Below are 25686 nucleotides of genomic sequence, written 5' to 3'. Positions count from 1 at the left end.
GTCATTACGAGGATGCTGCGCGCTAGTCGATGCTCCGCTGTACTGTCTTCGTGCATACATTGCAGTATCTTCGTAATAACCTCAGATTATGTTCACTGCTTGTTGAAAACGTTGATTAAGCGTCTTGAAATGTGTGTTGCCTCTGGCTGATCATTTGTGTCAGCCTGAGTGGTCGAATTAGACGAAGCGTGACGTATAATGTTAGTGACGTCGTGATGCCCACAATACTGGTTATGCAATCACTTCCACAATTATTATCGCTATCTCGCGCAGTAGTTAATTACGCAACTAACTCTGAGTCACACTGAGAATTTTAGGGAATTAGGGTAACTATTAAACCAGTAATTCGCAAATTAGCGATTCTACATATTAAAATCCTCCCATGGTTTCATAATACGAACAAAGTCTCACAAATCTCGCCGTAAATGCTGCTCACAAAAATTATGTGAATTCAAAATCTAATCCACTTTCGTTAGAACATTATTGAAACGTATTCCAAAAAGTAATAAAAAATAATAAAAAACAGTCATATTTGTTTAACCTTTGACATACATCATATTCATAACTACGCATCGATTCGATTGATATATGACTTACCGAACAAACATCCTCAGCAATAAAAAAAGTGTCATTGGCGCAGTACACTTGTATGAAGAACAGCCTGGTGTCTATCATAAATCGCCCGAATATGACTTCATCCATGTCCCTAGAACATTTAGTTGGCGCGGACGAGGAAGAAGTAGACCTCGGGGTCGACCGACCACTGCAGGATGTCTTGTACAATCACAGCTACAAGCAGGACCACCACGACCAAGACGTTACTGCATACGTTGTGCAAGACGTCGCCGATCAAGATGACGCCGATCAAACTGACCCCTCCCTGATCTACCAAATAAATCGACCGATGTACACGGAGCGAGGTTTCCACACAGAATATAAAGAGAACGAGTTCGAATATGTGCCATGCCGTCAGAAAATTGAAACTATGGTTAAGAAGTGTCGATGCGGTTCTCGTTGTTGTAAAGGTTGCATGGTGTCAACGGCGCCAATCTTAGGTTGGCTACCCCGGTACGTGATTCGAACCCAGTTATTAGCAGATATTGTATCGGGCATAACAGTCTGCGTTATGAACATACCGCAAGGTTAGTGTAGAAAGTGTACCCACTCCAATATACTACAGCGATAAACTCTACGCTAACTTTCGTACGAATTGATAACAAGTAGGCGAGTTGAAAAAGTCAACGTCGTTAACACGAAGGCGAATGTATCCAATATGGATAAGTAGACTCTCTTGAGTGTTTTATAGCCTTTTTTTTAATAGATTTGTTGTTCAATATCGCACGTACGCGAATCACAACGCGAATTCCTTCGGTGTCGTTTCAAATTAATTGTCCCAAGTCTTCGGGACGTCCCCGCAACAGTTTTTGATTGTTGACAAGTTTAAAAGATGGAAGATGTTGTACATATAGTATAGTTTGCGTAGAATATTTTTTACATTTGAGTCTGCGTGTGTGGTGCGTAATGTCGTCTCCGAAATAAGCAATAACGATTGTATTGCCATGGTCTGTCTCTGAAGTATGCCAACGCTGTGCCTCGTGTCTAACGTGTTAGCAAATTTACACATTAACATCTTATCAACGCGTAGTCACATACATCAAAGCTCGATATATTTTGCCAGTAATTGCAATTAATCAGGCCAGCACAAAGAGGCATCGATGTGGTCGTGATAGCATAATATGTACACGGCCTTCCAAGATGAGATTTAATTTTATTCATTCAGTTTGTGTTCTTACCAATTTGTAAGCATCTGCTAGTTGGAGTTATTCGTATAATAATTCGACAGAACATTTTTTCTGTTTTCAGCTTTAATGCAACTATATATAATTAGAAAGTTTTGTTTTCGACAGTAATTTCAAAATCCTTGTTCATTTAATGTACGAAAGTATGATATTGCACTATTGCTGTTGAACCGATTTGAAAATATGTATATTTGCCATGCCGTTGTTAAGTTGATTTTTGTATAAGTTGGTAGATATATATTTGTCACGCAATTGCGAAATCGAGCCAAAGTATAAATCTGTGCTTTCAACGTAGAACTAACCACATGCGCTTGTGAAGCCTTACGTCACTAGCGGTTATGACCCTCTGAAAAGGTCACAATATATTTGAACAAGATCTAACACATTATTCGTAGTCGGGTTTTGTCTAAATAACAATGAGGGAATATAATTTCTTGCATAGTCACACTAATTGTACTTGTCTGTGTATAGGTATGGCATATGCTATGTTGGCATCATTACCTCCAGTACATGGTCTATATCTGGGTTTCTTTGCACCAATTATATATGCACTGACAGGCACATCTAAACAGCTAGCAATGGGTAAGACATATAAACAAAATACAGTATATATAACTTGGCAGGCTGATTTAGCTGTGGGTTCATATCACTTCTTGTGTCGGTCTTTAGTTTTTGTGATGGTATTTTAGTCATTTCTGATGTATTTTGTGTCATTATATTTTTTTTTATTTTCAGCTACTAGTATTGGGATTTTTTTCGACACAGAAGAGCTATAGTTCCTCCCATAGACTTGCGTAACACAAACGTGCGACGCCAAATGGCATCGCAAATAAAAGTCGACAAAAGCAGAATATTCAAAATCAAAACCGTGACAAAAACCATTATAAGTTTGAAGTTCTTTTTCCCGGGATTTAGTTTTCCGAGCCACACGTTACTCCGGTGGCAGCCATTTTCTGCAGGTCGATCGAGGACAATGTGACGTCACTGGAGAAGGTATCCCCGATAACTTGTTGAATACGCCCGTAAAGCGAACTACTCTTCGTCGTCTACTTTAGATGCATGCGTATACTGCCCACAGTTTTTTTAAGAGAAATATACAAATATATGTCTTTCCATGCATGTATAGGATTTAGAGAACATAGACAACAGTACCACGAAGTCTATAGCAAAATACTAATAGTAGCAGACGACCTGGCGTTTTTAGCTGTTCCACTTTCCGAGGTAAGTTCTAATACAGTGACGCCATTTAGCAAAGTAATCCTCGTTCGAACCTCACGAAAATGACTGTCACTAGATTTACGTAAGTTTTAGCAGCTAAATCCCGGGAAAAACAACTTCAAACAGACCATTTTTGTCACGGTTTTCTATGGGAGGTACCATATACTAATGTCTGAAAATAGCAGAATTAATGACACCAAATGTATCAGAAATGACTGAAATAACATCAAAAAGACTAAAGAGCTACACAAGAAGAGCTATGGATCTACAGTTAAAGCAGGGGAGTCGTCACCTGCGCATGCGTCAGATGGCTAGTGTGTCATTGTTTACAAACAAGCATCTACCCATTAGCCTTTGCGTTTTAGCGTGCGTTGTTATCGTCGCTTGGAACTCAATTCCCGCACGTGCGCAGGTGACGATCCTCCCGCTTTAAGGCTGATTATGCTGAGTGACAATGACAACCCCGATGTGTTCACCATATTCAAGAAAAACTCAACAACCTTTCTCCAGAGCAAAACGTTTTTTATTGACATCCACACTTATCTCCTAGGCGTGATATGTCACTTACTCGTGTCTGTTCTGTAGGTACTTATTCTGTTCTTAGCATACTGGTAGGCACAGCAATAGAAAGCGCCGTACCTCTATATCCCGACGATATGGAAGAACCACCTACCAACGGTATGTATTTCAATAATACAGAAGCAACCGCTATACCAGAGTGGGACAGACAACAAGAACTGATAGATGCTGCTATTATATTGGCACTCCTGGTTGGAATTATACAGGTTAGTATAGAATTAATAAAATGTGATTAAGTCCAGTATTTTTTTTTTTTTTTTTTTGCAATTCCAAGAACACATTCTTTTTTGAATGGATGGAGTTATCATCATATCATCCAGATATCTATTGATTAACGAATGTGTATGTTCTAGTGAAACTATTTACAGTACTTTCATTTATACTCAGTATGACTTGTAGTAATTGGTTCTCAGGGTTTAGTCGGTATTATGAGTCACGGTGATGAAAGTGGTGTGTGCGATTAAAAACTTTGTTCTAGCAGGCAAACGACAGTTTCACCCATTAAAACAGAAAATTCAATTTTGTCACACGCAACGTAATATTACCATAATTGGTATAGTACAGGTGTGATGGTTCAAATACCAAAATGGCAACAGTAACAGAAAGACTTCCCTGGCGGCGATGATAAAATACGAACACGGAGCCAACAGATGAGGTTTCAACTGGTACTGGTATTATTATACTCTGCAAACATCAAGTACAATAACGCGGTAAAACTCCACTTCTCCAATGACTAGATACTTAAACTCCAATACCATTCAACGAGATCTCCGATCTGAAATCAGTGCTGAACAACTCCCCTATATATACCCCCACTGTCTATAAATAGACCATTACATCAGCATACATAATGAGTCTGGAATTTACTACAAATTTCTAGAATGTTCCATTACCTTCTATTCTACAGTGTTCTATTACCTATTCAACCAGTTTCTAAAAAAAAATCTAGAATATTCCACCCAGACATAGTACGGTTCTAGAACATTCTCAGTAACACGGAAGTGGTAAACAAGTCGTATGCGACAAATTTGCTTTATTATTTTGCCAGATTTACCAGAAAACACCAATAACCAATATACATGTATCTAATGTCATAATAATTGTATTTATTGCACTTATACTGCACAAATCTAAAGTAACGTGTTAAAGTGTTGTATGTTTCAGTTGACATGAAGCGATTATCAAGATAATTGCAATTAATAACACTAGAAGTTGACATGCAATTGTCGCTCACTTTTATCACAAATCCTGTCGACTTTTACGAATAATCTTTTCAAAATATAATCTGACTTTGCTTGTTCTAGTTATCTATGGGTATTCTGCGCCTTGGCTGGGTTACTGTATATCTATCGGATCCCTTTATCAAGGGATATACTACAGGATCTGGTGTCCACGTGTTCACGAGCCAAATAGATAATATACTTGGAGTCAAAGTCGGTAGTTATGATGGCCTAGTGAAACTGTATTACGTAAGTAAATACTCCCTTTATATAATACTCAGAATACGTTAAATCATTATTACAATACAATTTAAAACATATATACATACATACTATTACAGGTGTATCGAGACATATTTACAGGGATAGAGGAATGGAATTGCGTGACTATACTTCTATCAATTAGCTGTATTCTTGTTTTAATATTCATCAAAGAAGTAGAGTCGAAATTTAAGAAGCACCTACATGGATTTCCTTTAGGGGGAGAGTTAGTTGTCGTAAGTAATTGCCATGGTGTAGGAGCCATGTCTCTGTCTGTTATCTCAATCAGATTGAACAGTATATATAAGTCCCCCAGGGCCTGCCTCATCCCTTTCACCAGGCCCCTACAGGTGTAATCAACTTCTACTATAATTGGTTAACCGATTCACTGATCACCAAAGGGATATGCTGGGCCCACCATAGCTCAAAATATGCTCATGTCTATTGCTGACATCTATTGCATGAACATTGTGCTGTAGAAGGAAATATCCTGACTCTTTCACATTGTACTTCAAGGCATTGACTGACACATCAAGACTATTATTCCTGATATGTACATGATGATCCGGCCGGAGATGACGTTTCATGGCATGGTCAAAGTTGTGCTTTCTTTCATGGATATCATACTGCTGCCACCTGATATGTCAAGGGTGACTGGCTGGCTATAGTTGAAACCCTTTTACATCATCATCATATACCAGAATTAATATTGTGTCATTGTTCCGTCGTTCTTTAGCCTTGTCAACCTGTCCAATGTCTTTACTCTCAGACAAACTGAGATTTAAGGTTTCCATTTAGTGCTAATCGGGATGAGGCATTTGAGAGTGATAGTATTGATGTCAATGTTTTTACTGTTCTTGTCATATTTAGCACCGCAGTTAGATTCATAACTGTCTTTAAATCAAACAACAGTACCCTGGGAGGTGACCTGAATGTTAATCAGGATATATGACTCCTGATAGTGCTATGGATTCATTCACCTGGTAGTAGAATGTAGTTATATTCATCAATGGATAGTTTGTATGCAGTCAATGACAATGCCCCCCCCCCCAAAAAAAAAACCGCTCAGTCATTCCCTGAGTTGTTGCCTCATTCAGCGGTGGTTTAAGCCAAGCCTTTTCTCTTCTGTATCGTAAAACATAGTTATTTTTACCAGTGGCGTAAAGATCTAGGATGTCCTTCTGGTAGTCCTAAGTTGATATAAAGTACAGGATTGGAGTCAAATTCCTTCTCCAAAATGATCTTTCTTTTCTCACCTTAGCTTTAAGAGGCGAGAGAGCAGGTCGATATCTCCAAAGCAGTAAGGGCTTTACAAGCACTTCTTCATTGCTTCTAGATTGATTCATCTAGGATGATGTGATTGACATTCTGGACTGGCTCCATTTGGTGGTTCCATTTGGTGCGCTAACAGCTGGTTGATGTATTTATCCATAGTCACCTTGCTGAATGAATGCAACCCTGTCTCTAAATTACAGTAAATGTCACATCAGATTTTTTTCATAAATACAATTGCATCAACTTTTTGCCAGGCACTAAGGTTGTGACCCTTCTCTTATTTGTACTCTCAGGTGTATGCACATATATAAATGCTTGACAAGCCTGAAAAATGAACTTAAATGCCCAATCATCTGTCATCTTGCTAATTGACCATTCCTATCATTAAGAGTTGATAACTGTTTTTCCAATTTAGGTCATACTTGGTACATTATCTAGCTACTTCCTAAATTTAGAAGCGAATCACAATGTCGATGTTGTTGGAGAGATACCTGCTGGGTAAGTGATTATGAAGTGGTCTTTATATAATAGAAAGTCGGATGTAATTTCAAAGAACACTATACAGTGTACTAAGTGTGTGATTATACGTTTTTATTCTATACTGATTGTGTTTTGAATATTCAAAAGGTTACCCGCACCGAGTCTCCAATCAACTAAATATCTCACCTCCATGATTGGTTCTGCTTTCCCGATTGCAATAGTATCATATTCAATTGCTGTTGCCATGGCGTCGTTATTTGCCCAGAAGAAAAATTATGAAATCGATGCAAACCAGGTATGTTGAAAAAGAAATTAACTGACATTTATAAATAATTCACCTGACAACATATTCCTGTTAACAAAACATTGGTCCCTAATCGAGTGACTCAAAAAACAGGGCACGGACAAACCAGGTTCCATGGTAAATATGGAAAAAGAGTCGCGCTCACTATACATATGGATAGATCAACAACCTCATTGACGAACCACTTTGTGACTTTCTCTGTTATGAATAATGGTATAAAAATAACATTGGTCATATTTAAAGTCGTTGTCATGGTTACACAATGGATGACACTGTTTTGTTGTCGCACTATGATAGCAATGTGAATTTATCAACTCACTCTGTGTCTGCATTTTCTTTTCTGAATACAGGAATTGTTGGCTTGTGGCACCACTAATGTGGTGTGTTCATTTTTTTCCTGCTACCCTGCCAGTGGCGCGATGGCTCGGAGTTTAGTCCAAGAAGGTTCAGGGGCGACTTCACAGGTCTGAACATTTTAAAATAACTGAAACACGTTGTATTCATAACCAGTACAGTATCAACAACTGAGTGTCAACAACAAAAACTAGAGATTCATATAATATAATATAACAAAACGTATTAATTATTACCAGCAATTTACTTCATATGTATGTATGTTGGTATTGGTATTGTACTTACGAATTAGCATCACGATGCATAACATAGGTTAAAGGTTAGATCATATAATAATTAGTAGTTTGGATTCACTCTTTAATTTCAGATTGCAGGATTAGTAAACAGTGCATTGATGTTGGTAGTGCTATTGTGGATTGGACCTTTATTTGAGACTCTTCCAACGGTAAATACAAATAATACTTTATTATCTCACTATAATTCGGCAATATATGTTGTCAAGTGATGTAAATGACAAATCGTATAGTGTATATAACCAGTCAATTAATAACATATCCGGCTCTGTATTATATATGACTAATAATCTAGTGTTTATTGCCAGTCTTGTAGTGTACATCATCAGTCATATACTAGTAGTCTTTATCGGTTCTGTAGTGTATATGACCAGCCATGGAGTGTATATAACCAGTCCTTTAGTGTACATGTCCAGTTATGTAGTGTTTATTTTAGTGTAATTGTATTCCGTTACAGGCTGTACTTGCTTCTATTATAATTGTGGCATTAAGAGGAATCTTCCGACAACTTCTTGATCTTCCGACACTCTACAAGTATGACGTCATTGACTTTGTAAGTATACACAGGGGGCATCGTTCCCGTTTATCACATTACGGGGTGATCATAGTTTGTATTTCAGCCTATAAATTAACTGAATAAAGATTCGGTCTAATCAAACCACTGGTCAATTTTCTAAAAATCAATGTATGTATTTCTGCCTATAAATTCACTGAATAAAGATTCTGTCTAATCGAACCACTAGTCAATTTCCTAAAAATCGATGTATGTATTTCAGCCTATAAATTCACTGAATAAAGATTCGGTCTAATCAAACCACTAGTCAATTTCCTAAAAATCGATGTATGTATTTCAGCCTATAAATTCACTGAATAAAGATTCAGTCTAATCAAACCACTAGTCAATTTCCTAAAAATCAATGTATGTGTTTCAGTGTTTTACAAAATATCTCGCCTTCTTGGATATCAATATCTTAATACTCACTTCTATATATACTGTCATCAGGCAATAAATAAACAATAAAATGAAAAATATGTGTCAGAAGTTTTGGTTTCAATTATATGTATTGCTGAAAATATCAGTTTAAGTTTGACAACTTCAATTATTTGGCAACATTTTATACAAGGGCGATATTAAAAGTGATATCCCCCCCAGGCTGTTTGGTGTGTTAGCTGCCTAGCGGTTATACTATCTAATGTGGATATAGGACTGTTAATTGGAGTGGGATTCACTATATTCGCACATGTCTGGAGAACACAAAGACCGCATTGTACATTACTGGGTAGAATACCAGGAACAGATCTTTACAAAGATATTAAGTGGTATTCCAGTGTAAGTATAGTCCATCACAATATGTGTACATGTCACAGAAACTACAGTGTACGTTACTTGGTAGAATACTAGGAACAGATGTGTACGAGGATACGTGTAGACTATGTAATGTAATGTAATGTAATGTAATGTAATGTAATGTAATGTAATGGACGACCCTGGTCAACTAACAAGTGTTTCACGTGAGATAACAAGTCACGTTCCGTGAAATTTCTTGATTCGGTTGTATAGCTTAAATTTGTCTGCACACGACATTTTACGCGTTCATTATTTTGTACACAAGACAATTACTTGAAAAATTGTAACGACGTGATCTTCGATGGTACAGAGGGAGAAGAGTTCGCCCGTGATCTCCACTGAGCCCGCAGTACTATCGAACATCAGTTCTCCAACAGGAATTATAACATACACGTAAATGAACTGAATTGTCAATTGTGTTCCAGGCAAGAGAGATTCCAGGAATCAAAATATTCTGTATGCAGGCATCGCTGTATTATGCAAATGTCGCTCATTTCAAGTCAAAGGTGTATAAACTGACAGGGTTAAATCCAAAGAAAACATTCCAGTTAAAGTCCAGACAGCAACAATATGAAAATTCGGGGAAAAAAGGAATCAAGGAAAGTGAAAATAAAATCGCACACGTAAATGAAAGTGAGGTAAGTGTTGAGAATATTATCAGAGTAACCGAGCGTAATATAAAGAGAAAACGCCCTCACGGTGGACCTATAAATACACGGAGTCTTCTATACATTTATAGCAGAAATACACACCTTCCCAGAAGGCTGAGCGCTCTCGTCAATTGTCCACCCCTGCCATAGATCACCTGATCAATATTGACCGGAAAACATCAAAGGACGACGGTGAACATGGCGATCACGTGACCAAGTTTGAAGATATCCAGTCGCCCGGATGTAACATCCACACGATTATTATCGACTGTTCTCCGGTTAGTTTTATAGATTCTACAGGGTTAAATGGACTAAGACAACTTGTCAACGAATTCCGACAAGTAGACATTACGGTGTTGCTGACACATTGCAGAAGTAAGTTTTGCTGCCGCGATGATTTTAATAGCATATGTACACACTAAAGTGGGGTCGTATATATGTAAACAGTTTAAAAAAAATAAGTTCAACGTTTGAAAATATATTTTTTACAACTTAAATTATTGAAAGTACAAGAATATTTGTTTTTTGAAGTTGGTATTCGAACAAACGAACAATGTGCCGTTTTGCAACCGATTTTTTTACAATTATATATTTAAATGATTTTCAATTATTCAACTATGTATGTATGTTAATTTCAAGTCAGCAGTTCAATTACAATACATCGGAAAATGTAACTTAAAAGTGTAAATGCACAAATCTACGTATATATTAATGCATGCAATCGTCGCACCGCGTCGTGTTCGATGTGGGTCCCATACGACGTGTACAACGCGTGTAAAATGCATTAACATCAAATTTGGACGCGCGATGCGTGACTACCGTAGCGCATTAATTTTAATTTATGCGCGTCGTTTTATCTGTTGAATTGTCTGCGTTTATACATAAACCGACTTGGCAATTATAGAAGTAGAAGTAGATGTACACACATTTCTACATGTGTGCACTTCAAATCGCTATTTTTTTTCTTCCAGAGAGCGTCCGTGATTTTCTTTCAAAAGGTAATTTTCATGAGAAAGTTGGAAGCAAAGGCGAGAGTTGTATATTTGTTACTATCCATGATGCTGTTCTATATTCTACGGCTGAGGTATGCTTTCATATTAGTATATGTCACAAATTCTCGTGGTTTCATTTACAGTGAGGGGCGTGGTCATTATATTTCAGTAAATATTAATTAGCTAATTTGCATTTCACTCTCCGTCGTCGTCTATTTACATAAATCTTAATTTTAACTAATTATCGAGACTTGTATACCCATATTACGTTACATCGCAGTTAGAAAGAGACGGCGAATTTTAAATAGTAAATAAATTAGTTAGTAGTTTTCACTGTAATGAATGGATTTGTATTTTTCTTCGCGGTATCAGTGTGCGTGCTGTTGCAGCCTAAGGCACATCCATTTCACAATGGCGTACTATGTTATACACAACAAACACTGAGATGTAGTCGATTCTTTGTTGACATCCAGTCAATCTGTACATCCCTCAAATTTGATCACTGTAATCGCGTACTCCGTGACCTGTTTACACCTGAACATGAAGTAACATTTTATGTAAATTTTTTCGATATCGATCTATGTGTATATAGCATTTTGTTCTTCCCTTCTCCGACAGAATAATGCGATTTTGCAGCGTCTTTTTTTAGACTAATGGCCATGTAAATGTAATAAAGATCAAATTTCAGTCGAAAATGTGAGCGCAAATTAGAAACACGTTTGCTGTATTGTTACCCGCCACACTCTCAGAGATGTGGCGACAAGTGTGACTGTAAAGGTAGAAGTACTCAGTCTGTATCAGTAAGTAACACATAACCAACCACGATGTAATTGTTGTGAATTGCAGGTTTTCAAAGCAAAGGCCAAAGAAAAGAAAATCCACTCAATGACGAGGAACGCTAATATGACAACACCTGCATCGACGACCGTTAATAGTTACCAGCCCGAGAACGCCGATGTTCAGATGACCAAACTGTAGAGAAGCGTTTTGTTCTGTGCTTGATACCCTGCTCAATATGAAAAATGTCCATACTAACTGGGATTACAGGTGTTTTTTCGTTCATTTTACCGTGTGAACTGATCAGCCAGCTGTTCGGTCTGGCGTTCAGAATCACAATATTGTTATTGATTCTCAATTGTACTGTTCGCGTCGAAATGTGACAGGAGGCACTTGATATATGTATATGTGGGACATAATAGTCGTACTGAAAAATTAACCTATTTCACTGAATTTCAAATTTGAAAATCAACCCCAACACTCTTCTTTGTTTTAAAGCTCTTCTTCTTTTTTTTTAAAACGAAACTGTATTAGAATTATTGGGTCACAGGCAGTTGGAATAACTTGTGTTAATTTTTAATAAAGAATGTTTCTTTAAATATATTTGTCTCATTTTCGCTACTCCCCCACTATTATAAACTAGACTTTTTCATGGTGTTGCCGGATTGCAACTCTCGACTCAAATTATAATCCTTTTTTACACATCTTGAATGGCCCCTGTCACTAATTAAATAACAAATAACAATAGTGGTGCGGGGGTAAAACCCACGATAACAGACATTGACCTCCTAGCCCGTGCTAAGAAGCTGTGCGTGAACGCTACTATTATCATGCTTAAATATCTTTTAGTGACTTTATAATGCCGTCTTCGTCAATTTCCTGCTCGGTCGACTGGTGCAACATCGTACTACATCCGGTTGACATAAATCAAAACCACCTCTCATCCAATCACATTCATGCATTTACATTCGTGACACACTGGTGAAACATAATTGATTTATTCGATTCCATGTGACCGGCTCTCCTCGATAGAATTATTTTGTGTGAATTTAATTCAACATGTTAATGAGATATAAACATATCTCGTTTTCGTTTTCTTTTCGACTTCATATCGTGTTCATTTTGATTAACGCAGTTAAAATATTCCTTTTTTCACTTGCGATATTAACACGAGTCGCGTATGTGGCGCCCTCAACCACACGCAGACAACATTTATTGTACTGTTAACACGTTACGGAACAAAATACGTAGAAAGAGCGCCACCCCAGGTTTTGTTATTACCACAATATGTTTTCTCTGGACGTTTTTTTTTCTTTACAAAAAAGTGGGTTATCCGCGTTCGTTTCATTTTCGCCAGTCAAACTCCGTTTATTCGTTCATCGCCTCACTACTATAACTTGGCAGATCCTGTTCTATGGGCTCGTGTCTCGTGTATTAAAAATGAGTTTTTTGTGTCAATTTTACATCCCGTCATTTTATTTGCGATTTCCATTGCATGGGCAACGCTAAATCTGATTGAACGCATGTTTTAGGGCGCAATCTATTTAGGGTCACCACTAGCGTTATTTCCGTGAAAATGATGGTTGTATTTCAGTGGATATTTGCCATTTTGGCAGTATTATAACCATACCATTACGCTATATCTTGACCTGTAGGCCGATGAAATATACGTATAGTAATAGTGTAGTCATTCGACAAAGAAATACTTTTTCCTGCTATATCATGTTCCCAAATCTGTAATTTCACACCTGGCCGCCAAGTTTTACCTCACAATAGAGCTCCCTTTCGCATACACGTGAACGATTTAATTAATTTTAAAAAAGAGTACGACAAATGATAAAAATACGTAATTTTACAATATGCACATTCCTAAAATTGGCCACGCAACTTTGAGCATACGTAGTACCATGACTACTACAATGTACTAGCTAAACTTGAACCATACACACTGTGTTCCATGGTCTGTTTTCCCTGGCGTGGGAAATCGATATAAGCTCTAACCAACATGTTATGCTATTTAAATGACACATTACAGAATGACAAACCTTTACATTCAATTGTATAATACACACATTGCTATTGGTATGTAATATATATTATTTAATCGAAAATAATTTGCCAAGAAGTTACAAAGTTTAGTGATTGTTATGCAAATTCCCTTTTCGCTGTGAGTAATAAATATTTTCAATTATCTTTTGTAAATACACTCTTTGTGTAAGAATTGGTAATCTGCACATTGAACAATTTGCTACGTTTACACGACAGCATTTTATCGGAGCCCTACGGCTCGAGTCAGCAAAAATTGCCGTGTAGCGTTCGGTTTGAGCCGGCTCAAGCCAAGTTCGGCTCCGATAAACACACGGGGTAGAACTCCGATAGGTTTGGGCCATCGGGGAACAACTATCGGACCGAAATCACGCCCTCAATCGTCTTCTTCAAGTAACCTCTCATTTCAATTACTAGTATGGCGGAGAAAACATCGTTTGTAATTTCGCGTAATTTCTGGCTTGACAAAGAAGTACGCGCCCTAATATCTATTTGGCAGAGTAAAGAAATACTGCGATATGAGATTGATAGCTCAACGGGAAACAGAAAAATGGCGTACGAAATTATGCGACAAAAACTTGAAAGGACGACTGAACAGATCCAATGAAAATTGAAGAAACTTTTTAAGACACCTAAGATAAAAATTGTAAAAGCAATCACAGTACGGCGACGTGATCCTACTAGGTTTAGGTTGACAATTGTTAAACATGTCACAACAGTCGAACAATTACAAGATGGTAAATGACAATAAATTTCGCGGTAACACATTTAGCGTATTTCAGTTTAGCTGCCGTGTATCCTGTTTTTCGAGATACCTAAATCACCAAATCACTAAAACTCCATATTGTCTCAGACTCATGACTGTTTGTTTTTTCTCTGAGCTCAACAGAATAATACTCTGACATGCATCGTGCCATGTAAAGAAACAACACAAGCACGACACCAAAATCGTTTACAGCCATGTTGTATTTATAAGTAATTGAGGACGATGTTACGTTCGGCTCTGTACGAACTCGGGAGGATATCGGCCCTCGTTCGGCCCGACCGTATAATCACATTGTTTCGGCTCCGATAGAATGTTGTCGTGTAAACGTAGCAATTGAACGCAGTCACACATACACATTGGGTGCTGAATCTATACACCGATATATGTTGTTAATTACTTGAAAACATCATGGAGATAATTCAAGTTTCACAAATGCATATAACGCCGTGACAAAGCGAGATGAACGAAGACATTGCATATGATTTATAATAAATCAAGAGGACGATGTCGCGTACACATCATGAACTATAGCTTCGTTGATTCAATAGAATTGGCATCGGTATGGTCATCGGTATGATTATTCGCACCTGGTGCGGGACTTTGTTTTGCCATAAATGTCGATGTGACATTTTTATTTGATATAACGGTACGTACTTTTGCTGATGTTATGTTGTTCTGTGAAAAAAAAATGAGAAAAATATGTTTAATACATAGGCAATCATAACCCAAACATACTTTAAATAAACATAACGATAGTAGTTGTATCGTAATCACAATAAGTAATCAGGACGTCCAAACTTGCAGGCAGACACGCATTACAATTTTTGGCTGCTCTCACCTCATCTGTGTCATCTTCAATTGCACTCATCACAGCGCCATGCACAGTTACAAACAAACAACGGTTTGCTTCGCAGCCAACAGTCTCATAAAAATCACACCTGGAGAAAAAATCCCGGACTCGCTCTGGAAAAGAAGAGAAAAATGACCGTTTTCAATTTCAAGTATGCTACCCACAATGCATCAAACTAATTCTAGTTCACGTTGTAAACTTTCGAATGAAAGAAAACTCTAAAATAACAAAAAAAGAAATTGTAATATCTGCGTAAATAATTTCCCAGCGAACCTATTAAACTCACATACGTTTAAATATATAACAAAAACATGTGACGACATTCACTGTATTGGAGAGTTCGATCGAGATCTGAGACAACTTCAACAATTCGATTTCCTTTTGGGGCACAACTGATGTTGGGAAACAGTGTGTTTTTGGTTTTACGGAAATACACTAGAGATGTTGTCAGGCGCCTCGCTTTTCTATGTGTACGTTCTACGAAATACAATATGGGGTGATTCATCTTCCGCCTAATATACACATGTTCCACATAGATTACTAGCTGGGACTAATACATAATATGAATATTCACTACATTGCGATTCAAATAACGTGTACTTACTTATACAGTGTGCGAGCAAAATTTTGATTCCAACCTGGTCATATTCTCTGAACAGTTGTCGTAGTCCATTCAGTCCCGTCGAATCAATGAAATTGAAAGATGAACAATCGAGGATAATTGTGTGGATGCTGTTTTCTGGTGACAAATCTGTAATTAACCCACTGTCTCCTGTAAAATCGTCGTCGAGTTCGACTATGTGTGCTCCATGTTCATTGGAGGTGAATTCGTCATTCCGGCCATTATATAATACTGGATTTGCAGGGGCAGACAACTGGCGAAAAATAAACAAAAAAATACTTTACGGATATATTTGTGACATCTATCCAATTATAATATTATATTATATACACGGACATACTTCGGAAAATGTAATTTTCGTCACGAATCACTTTGTTGCGTATGATGATTGTTTATTATTATTTTGGTATCAGAATACATACGAGTTGGCGTTAAGTCATAATCATATTCAATAAAATAATTATTAATTATTATTAATTAGCATCAAAATCGACTACTACACCGACACTGACCTTTGGCGTGCCATCGGCTGTTCTTTCATCTTCGATAACATTACCATTTTCTTTCACTCTTTTCTTCATTTCCTTGTTTTTCTTCTTTTCTTCTCTTCTCATCTCTAAATCTTGTAACTGCTGTTGTCTCGCCTTAATTTGTAATATCTTTCTTGGATTGACGCCAGTCAGTTTGTACACCTTGGATTTGAAATGAGCAGTGTTTGCGAAGTACAGAGACGAGTGCATACGGAATATCTTTATACCCGGAATTTCTGTGACCTGTACAAAGTCGAGAAGTTGAATAAAAATTTGAGATATATTACAGGACAAACTATGAGTTTTCTGGTTATTTCTGTGTTCATATAACTTAAATTATCAGTTGTCTATCATCTGATGGAAATGACAACATTGCACTATATCACAACATAATCTATGCACGATTATTCAGTACGGCCGATACCTTATTTTTTTCGGACTAGAATATTGTTTTATTTAAGCGAAACGCCCCTAGTGTACGTTCGCATATGCTTGCGCCGGTGTCGTGGTTTAAAAAGTCAAACTGCGTATCTCGTGTCAAACTGAGTTCAGTATTAATGACATTGTCCTTCGTGAGTGGGAGCAGGGCATACTCGCAGCGCTGTGACGGTATGTACTTACAACTGAATACCACTTAATATCCTTATAAATATCTGTTCCTGGTATTCTACCCAGTAATGTACAATATGGTTCCTGTGTTCTCCAGACATGTACAAATATTGCAAACCCCACACCGAGTAATAGTCCTATATCAACATCAAATAGTATAACGGCTACACAGCTTACCCACCACACATGCTGTAATATACAAATTATATTAAATAATCTCCATGTAAAGTTGGCAAACATGAAGTCAGCACAGGGTAAGATCAATGGTGGAGTTACCGTGTAATCAACACAATGTAAAATGCGACAGTTGCCACAAATATTCAATACGTCCGTCCGCGGTTAACAATGATGGGCTCTGCAGCTACGACTATTTTTGAAGCACTTGATTTGATTTCTAGTATGTTTACATTTAGTCTGTAGTCCTAAAACGAGTCCACTCGCAACAGGAATGTTTGAGATAAGTCTTATCTATTGATATTGGCGAGTGCATAACTACTTCTATCTTCCACGTGGAATCGGCTAATTTATGAAGCTGTTGCTCAAAAAGTGAGAGAGGAAGTTACTGAGTGAAATTCAATGCATCGAAAACATAAATTCACCCAATTGTGCCACGGGTAAATTGGAGGTGACAATTTCTGGTATCGACATTCACAAACAATCTACAAGTTATACGAGAGATGCGAGAAAATTATAAATATAACGTTAAACTCTACACATTAAAATCGTTTGAAAAACAAAAAAATATATGTGTGAATGGTGCGAAGTGCGGGCGTACTTACAAAGTCGGTGACGTCATACTTGTAAAGTCTCGGGAGATCCAGAAGTTGTCGGAATATTCCTCTTAAGGCAACCATTATAATGGCAGACAGCACACACTGCAACGAGCGAGTATTACTATTTTCACAACGGACTGGGTTATTATATATTTAATGCAAACATACATAAAGTTTTTTCTCAATGTGTCAAACGTGTCAAAATTATGTGGAAATAAATTTCATAGTTAATTAATCTAAACCTACTTGTTATCTGCGTATACAAACCATGCAACACGGAATTAAAAAAACAACAATACACTAAAAAAATAAATATGAAAAACATCTAGCTGATAGTTTTAGAGATGTAATCATTGGGCTAGTAGTCTCAGTCGCTGCTAAAATTATCTCAAGTGATAAGCAAATTGAATGTGATATGAATGTTACCGTTGGAAGAGTCTCAAATAAAGGACCAATCCACAATAGCACTACTAACATCAATGCACTGTTTACTAAGCCTGCAATCTGAAATTAAAATAAACCATACATTGTTAGTATTGCGAGGAGGCAATTTCGATCTGATCAAATTTCAAGGAAACGTATGTGTCCACCCACATACATAGTATTGGAGTAGACGAATCACACATTGATGCATTGATGGTATTATCGAAAAAAATATGGGAAATTATTATACGATGTACAGACCTGTGAAGTGGCCCCAGAACTGTCTTGGACTAAGCTACGAGCCATTGCACCACTGGCTGGGTAGCAGGAGAAAAATGAACACACAAAATTTGTGGTTCCAGCAGCAACCAGTTCCTGTATTCAAGAAAGCGACAACAGTAGCAAAATACATGCAAATATACTTATTGAATATGCACGACGAGTAACAACATATAGGCCAATCAGGTACGACTGTACACATTACATATGCATAATGAGTGTTAATATATGCAAAATCAAAATGGCATCAGTACATGTTTACAATATATTCGTGATAACAAGGAGTGCATATTTCACTTTTCAGATATTTAAAATATGTCTGCATTATACAAATAGTAAAGTCGGCATAGTGTAACTTGTAATAATTCAAATAGTTTTTATACACATATGCAATAATAAATCAACTCCACACATTTGCACCATATCCATACCTGATTTGAATCTATTTTGTAGTTCTTTTTCTGAGCGAATAGTGATGCCATGGCAACAGCGATTGCATAAGCAACAATTGCAATAGGAAAGGCAGCACCAATCAAGTCTGTGAGGTATGTAGTTGACGGTATACTTGGAGCGGGTATTCTGTGAAATGAACGAATCATTTTAAATCGCTATGTTTATAAAGTGAATGTCTAATTATCAATAATAATACGTAGTGATTCAGCAAAAGTCAGAAATTATCACCATATTTTAAAATATTAATTTATTAATGATTAATTAGCCTAAAATACGTACATCGTCAAGAATAATATGCATAACGAGAATTTAATAATGTTTAAAATCCAATAACAGGAAATAAATAAATACGATCTACGCACAATGTATAATGAAATCATTTCATAAAATCTTCTTACCCAGCAGGTATCTCACCAACAATCTCAACACCGTGGTTTTCTTCCAAGTTCAACAAGTAACTTGATAACGTAGCCAGTATTACCTAGGTATGGAATAAAATGTCAGTATATTATCAACTGCATATACTTATATTTACACATGTATTGCCATTCCAACTATTGGTTCAGTAACGATTACATTTTATTTCGCCATTATATGAAATAGACATCCATGACCACAATGTACCCATATATACATATATATATATCTCATAAGTATATGATATAAGCGGTACATACCACAACTAACTCGGCTCCTAAGGGGAATCCATGCAGTTGTTTCTTGTACCTGGTTTCTACTTCTTTAATAAGAATTAACACTACAACACAACTCATTGCGAGCAATATGGTTACATGGTTCCAATCATCGGCAGCGGCGAATAGGTCTCGGTAAACCTACAAAACGGTTGACATAAATAAATCAGAATACTAGTATCCAACTTTATCATTTTACATTGTTCTGAAAGGTCATTGAGTCCACTTATCGTAACACAAGTTTTGAAACTCTTGACTATAACATGTGACCGATGTACATATGCGAATATTAGTTGTTATACTCACGTAATATAGTTTAAATGCACCATCGTAGCTGGCAACATTTACACCTAATATCTCATCGACTTGACTGGTGAACACGTGGACACCAGAACCCGTAGTATACCCTCTAATGAATGGGTCAGATAGGTATATAGTAACCCAGCCGAGACGCAGTATACCCATTGCTAACTGAATTAGAATAAGCACTTCAATAGCCTTGTGTTCGTATATGTATTGAGTTCAACACTCTACTAGCATTAATTAATAAATTGATTAATTAAAACACATATAATTAATTAATTATCAATTCATTCAGCGAGATACTAGTACGTAATTACTATAGAATATACATATTATAAGATTATTACATGATCCCCAACAAGTTTATAGACAAACGACTTAATCTCTGAGTCAATGATTGCATTCTCTGAGAGTTTATTTCGTATTATTCTTTTGAAAATTGTTAAAACGGATTGTTCATTCAAATATGTGAGATGTTATCAACATTATGAACGAAAATAGATATTCACATTCAGTGAAAGCATTCTAAATAATACTAACCTGTATAATTCCAACTAGAAGTGCCAGTATAATAGCAGCGTCTATCAGTTCTTGCTGTCTGTCCCATTCCGGCATACTAGTAGCTGTTGTGTTTGTATTGTTAAAAAACCCAGTCGGCGGTGGTTGGTCGACGGGATATTGCGGTACCACTCCCTCTATAGCCGAGCTTACCATTATACTTATGACAGAATACGTACCTAGGGACGTAATTATTAAACATGGTTCTACGCCCTGGAACGCACGTGTAAGACTATTTTACGAGAAAACTCTTCCAATGTAAATGTGTATTTCTATAAAATGACTCACCCATGGCTAGCTCTCTAGATGTGCCTGTCAGTGCGTACACAATAGGTGCAAAGAAACCCAGGTATAGACCATATACTGCAGGTAATGACGCCAGCATGCCGTACGCCATGCCTAGATAAAACACAAATCAAATCATATCATATCATATCATAAATTTAAAAAAAATCAATAATATACATAATTAAACATATATATATAGTATTTAGAGACTAATACATAATATCGAGTCGTGTTTACGTATTGTCTCGGTATTTTACGTCCACGGCTGCCGATAAGATAGAAAAGTCCTCTCTCCCGTATTGTAACGACTGTTATAATGCACAAATGTTCGTTTCCACACTCACCCTCATCGTAATGCTTTTGATAATTCCCCCACTCTGCCCGTTTTTAATGATTTTAATATTCCCAGTATACGTAGATTCGTAGATATGTTTGCTAGTACCTATAATATCTACAATTGCGTCTAGTGACTCCCCAATTTCTGTGGAGTAGTATTCTGTATTATTTACCCTGCATTAGTGTGTATTCTCATTACGTAACACCCTGAGATGTGGCTTGAGCGTTGTGACCTAACCGACGCACAATTTTAAGACGAGTGAGTACTTTGCCATCTGAAAACTGGAATACGGTCAGTGGTCTTAACTTTGTTCGATGCATCGACATGCCTAGCACGTTTTATGGCTTTATTACAAACCGTAATACAGCCATAAAACGCGATTGTTGTCGAGAGCTGTAATAAAGCCATAATACTCGTGTTAACCACGTCGATGCATTGAACAATGTTGAGCACATAATTCTGTAGACATCAGATCATCTGTTTGGTTTTAGTTTGGTTAGTTTCGTGAACGTTGTTTATATAAATAAGGCATGATACACGAAAAGGGTGTATTTCTGTTCGATAACTACAAAATAACACTACTGATCTATGGTATCAACGGGCACACTTCACATAAAATATTATATAGTTAAATGTGTTGTTAATATAGAATATAATAATGAATACGTTGAAACATGTAGTTAAATCTGTAATAAATTATCTCAGTTTTTTGGATCATAGAAGAGACAGAACGTTTATTATTTACTCAATGGTTATTAAAGTGCGGAACAGAAAACTCAACGTTCTTTTCAAGGCTGTACTACATAAAGTGTCATGGATTTTTTGCGAGCTGATGGTTCTGTTTGGCATACGCGCTGTCATCAGATGATATCTAAACGGTAGCTTGAACTCGTGATAACCCCGGTGAACTTATAATAATTGGACGGCTCAATACTAAGAAATGAATTTCCATGCAATTGGCTAATTTAACGTTAGGGGGCGGGGTTTATGTCAGAAACTTTCTAACGCGCATTATTCCCTTTCGCTAAGTAGTCGAATAAACAATTTGACTTACATTAGTTTGGCGGTGGCTCTGGCTACTCTTCTGTTCAGAGAGACAATAGTCTTAACGTATTACTTTGCGTGGTTATTGACGTAAACGAGCATTTATCCCCGAGAAATATCCCCCAAAATTCGACATTGAAGAACCAATCAATCCCGACTGACTTGGTGATGAAGAAGTACGACATTCATTCTTTACTTCATCTATTTGGTGTACGGTGACTGTATGGGTCAGGGGTCAAGTTGTCCATAAACCCGAGGTTCATTCATGAATTCAAATCTAACAGAATGTGATCGATTGCGTGACATCCAAGTCTAGTCTGTTTACCAATGCAGTGTTTTAAATTGACAGAGATTTGAGAGTGTACAACTAGCAAGATAATGAAGTAAATGATTGGACAATTTGAAGAAATTGAAACGGTCATTGTGGGAGTGCGAAGTCTATCACGTGTGATGAACATGCACCATTTAAGGAACGGCGATTTAGAGGTGCATCTGACCTTGATTTGTGTCAGTAGTATTTGCGTTGATAAATATTGTTTCAAAGAGATTATTATAAACAGAATATGCTCAACACAAGACACATGAGATGTGGTCATCCTATAAAAATTATAGACAAAATAAATGAAATTACTGTCCTTTTTATTGAAACACCGCATTTCCATTGGTCGATCGGCACCTCGTGCGGTCTTGTTATCGATTGTTATCGCACTGGACTGTGCTTGAGGTAAATGCACGGACATACGAACAAGGTCGTGCAATTCGTCAATATTCGATGTTTTCCTACATTTACAGCTAAAAAATAGTTCGCATGTCGTGTGCTCTTCTACGCGTAAATGAAATACAAGCGTTCCCGGCACGCTAACTAACCACACTGTATATTTTTTCCTCGCAAGCTACCACCGCGCGTATATTCAATTTTTTGTTACAGTCCGTGGTATTTAAATTGAAATTAAGGACTCAGCAATGTCCAATATTGCGTGATAACAGGGCTCGGACGGGGATACTCGCTTTAATAATGGGCTCGAATGAGTCTCGCCGATTTTTGCTCACATCGTCGTTCCTGTCATGTTAATTTGTAACATGTTAATTATGTAATTTGTCTATTACCAAGGCAACTAGTCTTGATTGTAATCCAGCCATATTACTAATATGTGGTGTTTCTGTCATATTAAGGTCTTTAGCTTACATTTGCGCACTTTAGGAGTTAACCTATCTATTTAATGAAAGATGGCAAAAGTGTTCCTGCTTTTTTATGAGGATAGGTGGTTTGATATGAACAACTTTCGCCTCATATCAGCGTTAGCAGTTGTTATCAAGATCCTAGACCTTGCAGGTTATGTATACATGTTTGACTCAAAATATACTCATATGTGAAAATGAGTGGGGTTCCAGGACGTCACACTCTATTTACACCACACTCATAAATGTATGTAATTATATTCTCTCGAATACAGATAACGGGAAAATGACAGGCGCGATCTATATTGACTTATCAAATGCCTTTCTTACAGTCAATCGTGCTTTACTTCTAGATAAACTGTAAAAAATGGGATAAAAGGTGATAAGCTTGATTGAATGACAAATTATCTGAACGTACTTAGTGTACAAGTGTAAATGTCCACCTCAGCCCATGTCCAAATTGGCGTGCTCGATATTGGGACCTGTTTTCTTCATGTTTGTTAATGACCCCTTAAATTCTTTTTTTTTTTTTTTTTACAATTTTTATACTAACCTTGCGGTATGTTCATAACGCAGACTGTTATGCCCGATACGATATCTGCTAATAGCTGGGTTCGAATCACGTACCGGGGTAGCCAACCTAAAATTGGCACCGTTGACACCATGCAACCTTTACAACATTGAGGACCGCATCGGCACTTCTTCATTTTAGTTTTAATTCTCTGACCGTACGGTACGTACTCAAACTCGTTTTCCTTATATTGGTTTTGGAACTCCTGCTCGGTGGTGTACAGGGGCATATTTGCATGACGGTACGTCTGTAGACGTTCGATTTGACTTTCTTGGTCCGCATCGTAGGTGTGTGCGTCGTCATCGTTACTGTCTTGTTCCAATGAGATATGTACATTAGTAGCCGGCGTGATGACCTCGTCCGTTTCTTCATTGCCGTTAGAATATACGTGTGGGAACTGCGTCTCGTCTTGAAGCGGCTGATCCAGCCCAAGGTCCTGATCTATCTCGTTGTCGCTGACTAAGTTCTCAAGTGACACTGATGAAGTCATGTCCAGGCCAGGTGTCCAGCGGTTACCTGCTGGTAGCGCTCACAGTGGAGTTGTTACTACAAATGAACCCTGTATGCGTGACGAAGACGCTGGATTATTTCAATAATGTCAATATCAATGAATTAAATATATAACGCCGAGTCAACACAAAGGTAATATTTAACTGAACGCCATAAGCATAACGCATAGAGTCCACAACTATTTTAGTAATAAAATATGACTAAGAACAGTATGCGGAACCAATACAGTGGTTAAATTTATGGCTAAGGACTTTGATCAGATACGAGACTCAGAGTAATTAAAATAACATAATCTAACTTTCATGAGTAGTGCTACCTTTAACAATGTGTTAAAATATTTGCTTATTGTTGACACTGTATTTGGAACACCGACAACAAAAAAATGACCTATTGACCTAGACTCTCCCCAACCGCGGTAATTGTATTGTATTTTATTGTATTGTATTTTTATTTTTTTATTTCAAATCTTGGTTCGATGCGAAATTACCTGAAAAAGTTTTGCATCAACAATAACGTTGTCACGGCTGGACCAGTCTGCTATTGACCGTTTGCTATGCGTACCAGACATGTTTGCAAAACAAACTGAAACGTCTGACTTTAGAGGGCGTACTTTTTAGAGATTTGCGCATATTCATTGAGGGTAAGTCGGTGTTATAAAAGTCAAGGTTTTTTGTCCTTCTATTTTGCTCACTAAATATTTTCACACGTTTATGTTGGCAGAAAGGCAACGTTTAGTCACATTTGTATTCATTCTGTCGATGTTATACTGAAATATAAACGATAATTCAGTCGGCCATTTTGAATTCCAGCATTGCTTTTGTACTCACACTGCGACATTTATATTTCTCTGACTAAAAACAATCCTTCTTAGTTCAAGTCTGCTGTGTTGCGCATTTCCAGGTAAAGTGTATGTGGACACACTGTTAGCAGAGAACCAACTTTATCAACCAGAGTTTAAGTTCTTCAATTAGGTCTCCACGTCTTTGACGTCGTCGTAAAGTATACACTTTTTTTATTTTGTGCTGTATAATGCTGAATCTGTAGGTAGAGAAATTTTGGCTTGTGCTAACTTTGCCTTTTGATCCAAGAGAGCGTGCGCCACCAACGGCAACATAATCTCGCCTTGAGTCTTATATTTCGCGATTATTAAAAGAAATTGTACATCATATTTACAGATTAAAAAGAGAATTAAAAACGTTATATAAATACCAAGTTTCAAGTTGATACAGCAACGTCAACGAGTGTTAGTTGGCGATTTACAATAATCATGAGAATGTGTAATTAAGGTAGAGATGCATGTTTG

At 37.1% G+C, this 25686-nt stretch overlaps 2 protein-coding genes across 2 annotated transcripts; one reads left to right on the top strand and one right to left on the bottom strand.

Moving 5' to 3' along the window:
• The first annotated feature begins 688 nt into the window (after nt 1-688).
• LOC102804561 (prestin-like) lies at nt 689-11751 on the top strand. The gene is made up of 15 exons (XM_078012327.1): nt 689-1142; nt 2271-2381; nt 3603-3802; nt 4901-5065; nt 5158-5313; nt 6768-6850; nt 6980-7127; nt 7487-7600; nt 7858-7935; nt 8241-8336; nt 8937-9113; nt 9557-9769; nt 9871-10156; nt 10753-10865; nt 11620-11751. The coding sequence occupies exons 1-15, from the start codon at nt 689-691 to the stop codon at nt 11749-11751; spliced, it is 2526 nt and encodes an 841-aa protein (XP_077868453.1).
• Nucleotides 11752-14887: 3136 nt separating this feature from the next.
• LOC102804454 (prestin-like) lies at nt 14888-24363 on the bottom strand. The gene is made up of 15 exons (XM_078012326.1): nt 23856-24363; nt 20743-20853; nt 20437-20633; nt 19900-20064; nt 19579-19734; nt 19300-19382; nt 18880-19027; nt 18431-18544; nt 18173-18250; nt 17753-17848; nt 16986-17162; nt 16343-16607; nt 15817-15963; nt 15201-15325; nt 14888-15037 (listed from the first exon to the last, which is right to left on the bottom strand). Exons 1-15 carry the CDS (start codon nt 24361-24363, stop codon nt 14888-14890), a joined length of 2520 nt encoding a protein of 839 aa, XP_077868452.1.
• Between the last annotated feature and the right edge of the window lie 1323 nt (nt 24364-25686).

The sequence above is a fragment of the Saccoglossus kowalevskii genome, chromosome 3 (assembly GCF_978046115.1).
Source record: "Saccoglossus kowalevskii chromosome 3, keSacKowa6.1, whole genome shotgun sequence".
Taxonomy (NCBI): domain Eukaryota; kingdom Metazoa; phylum Hemichordata; class Enteropneusta; family Harrimaniidae; genus Saccoglossus; species Saccoglossus kowalevskii.
This window is presented reverse-complemented; position numbering and strand designations above follow the sequence as displayed.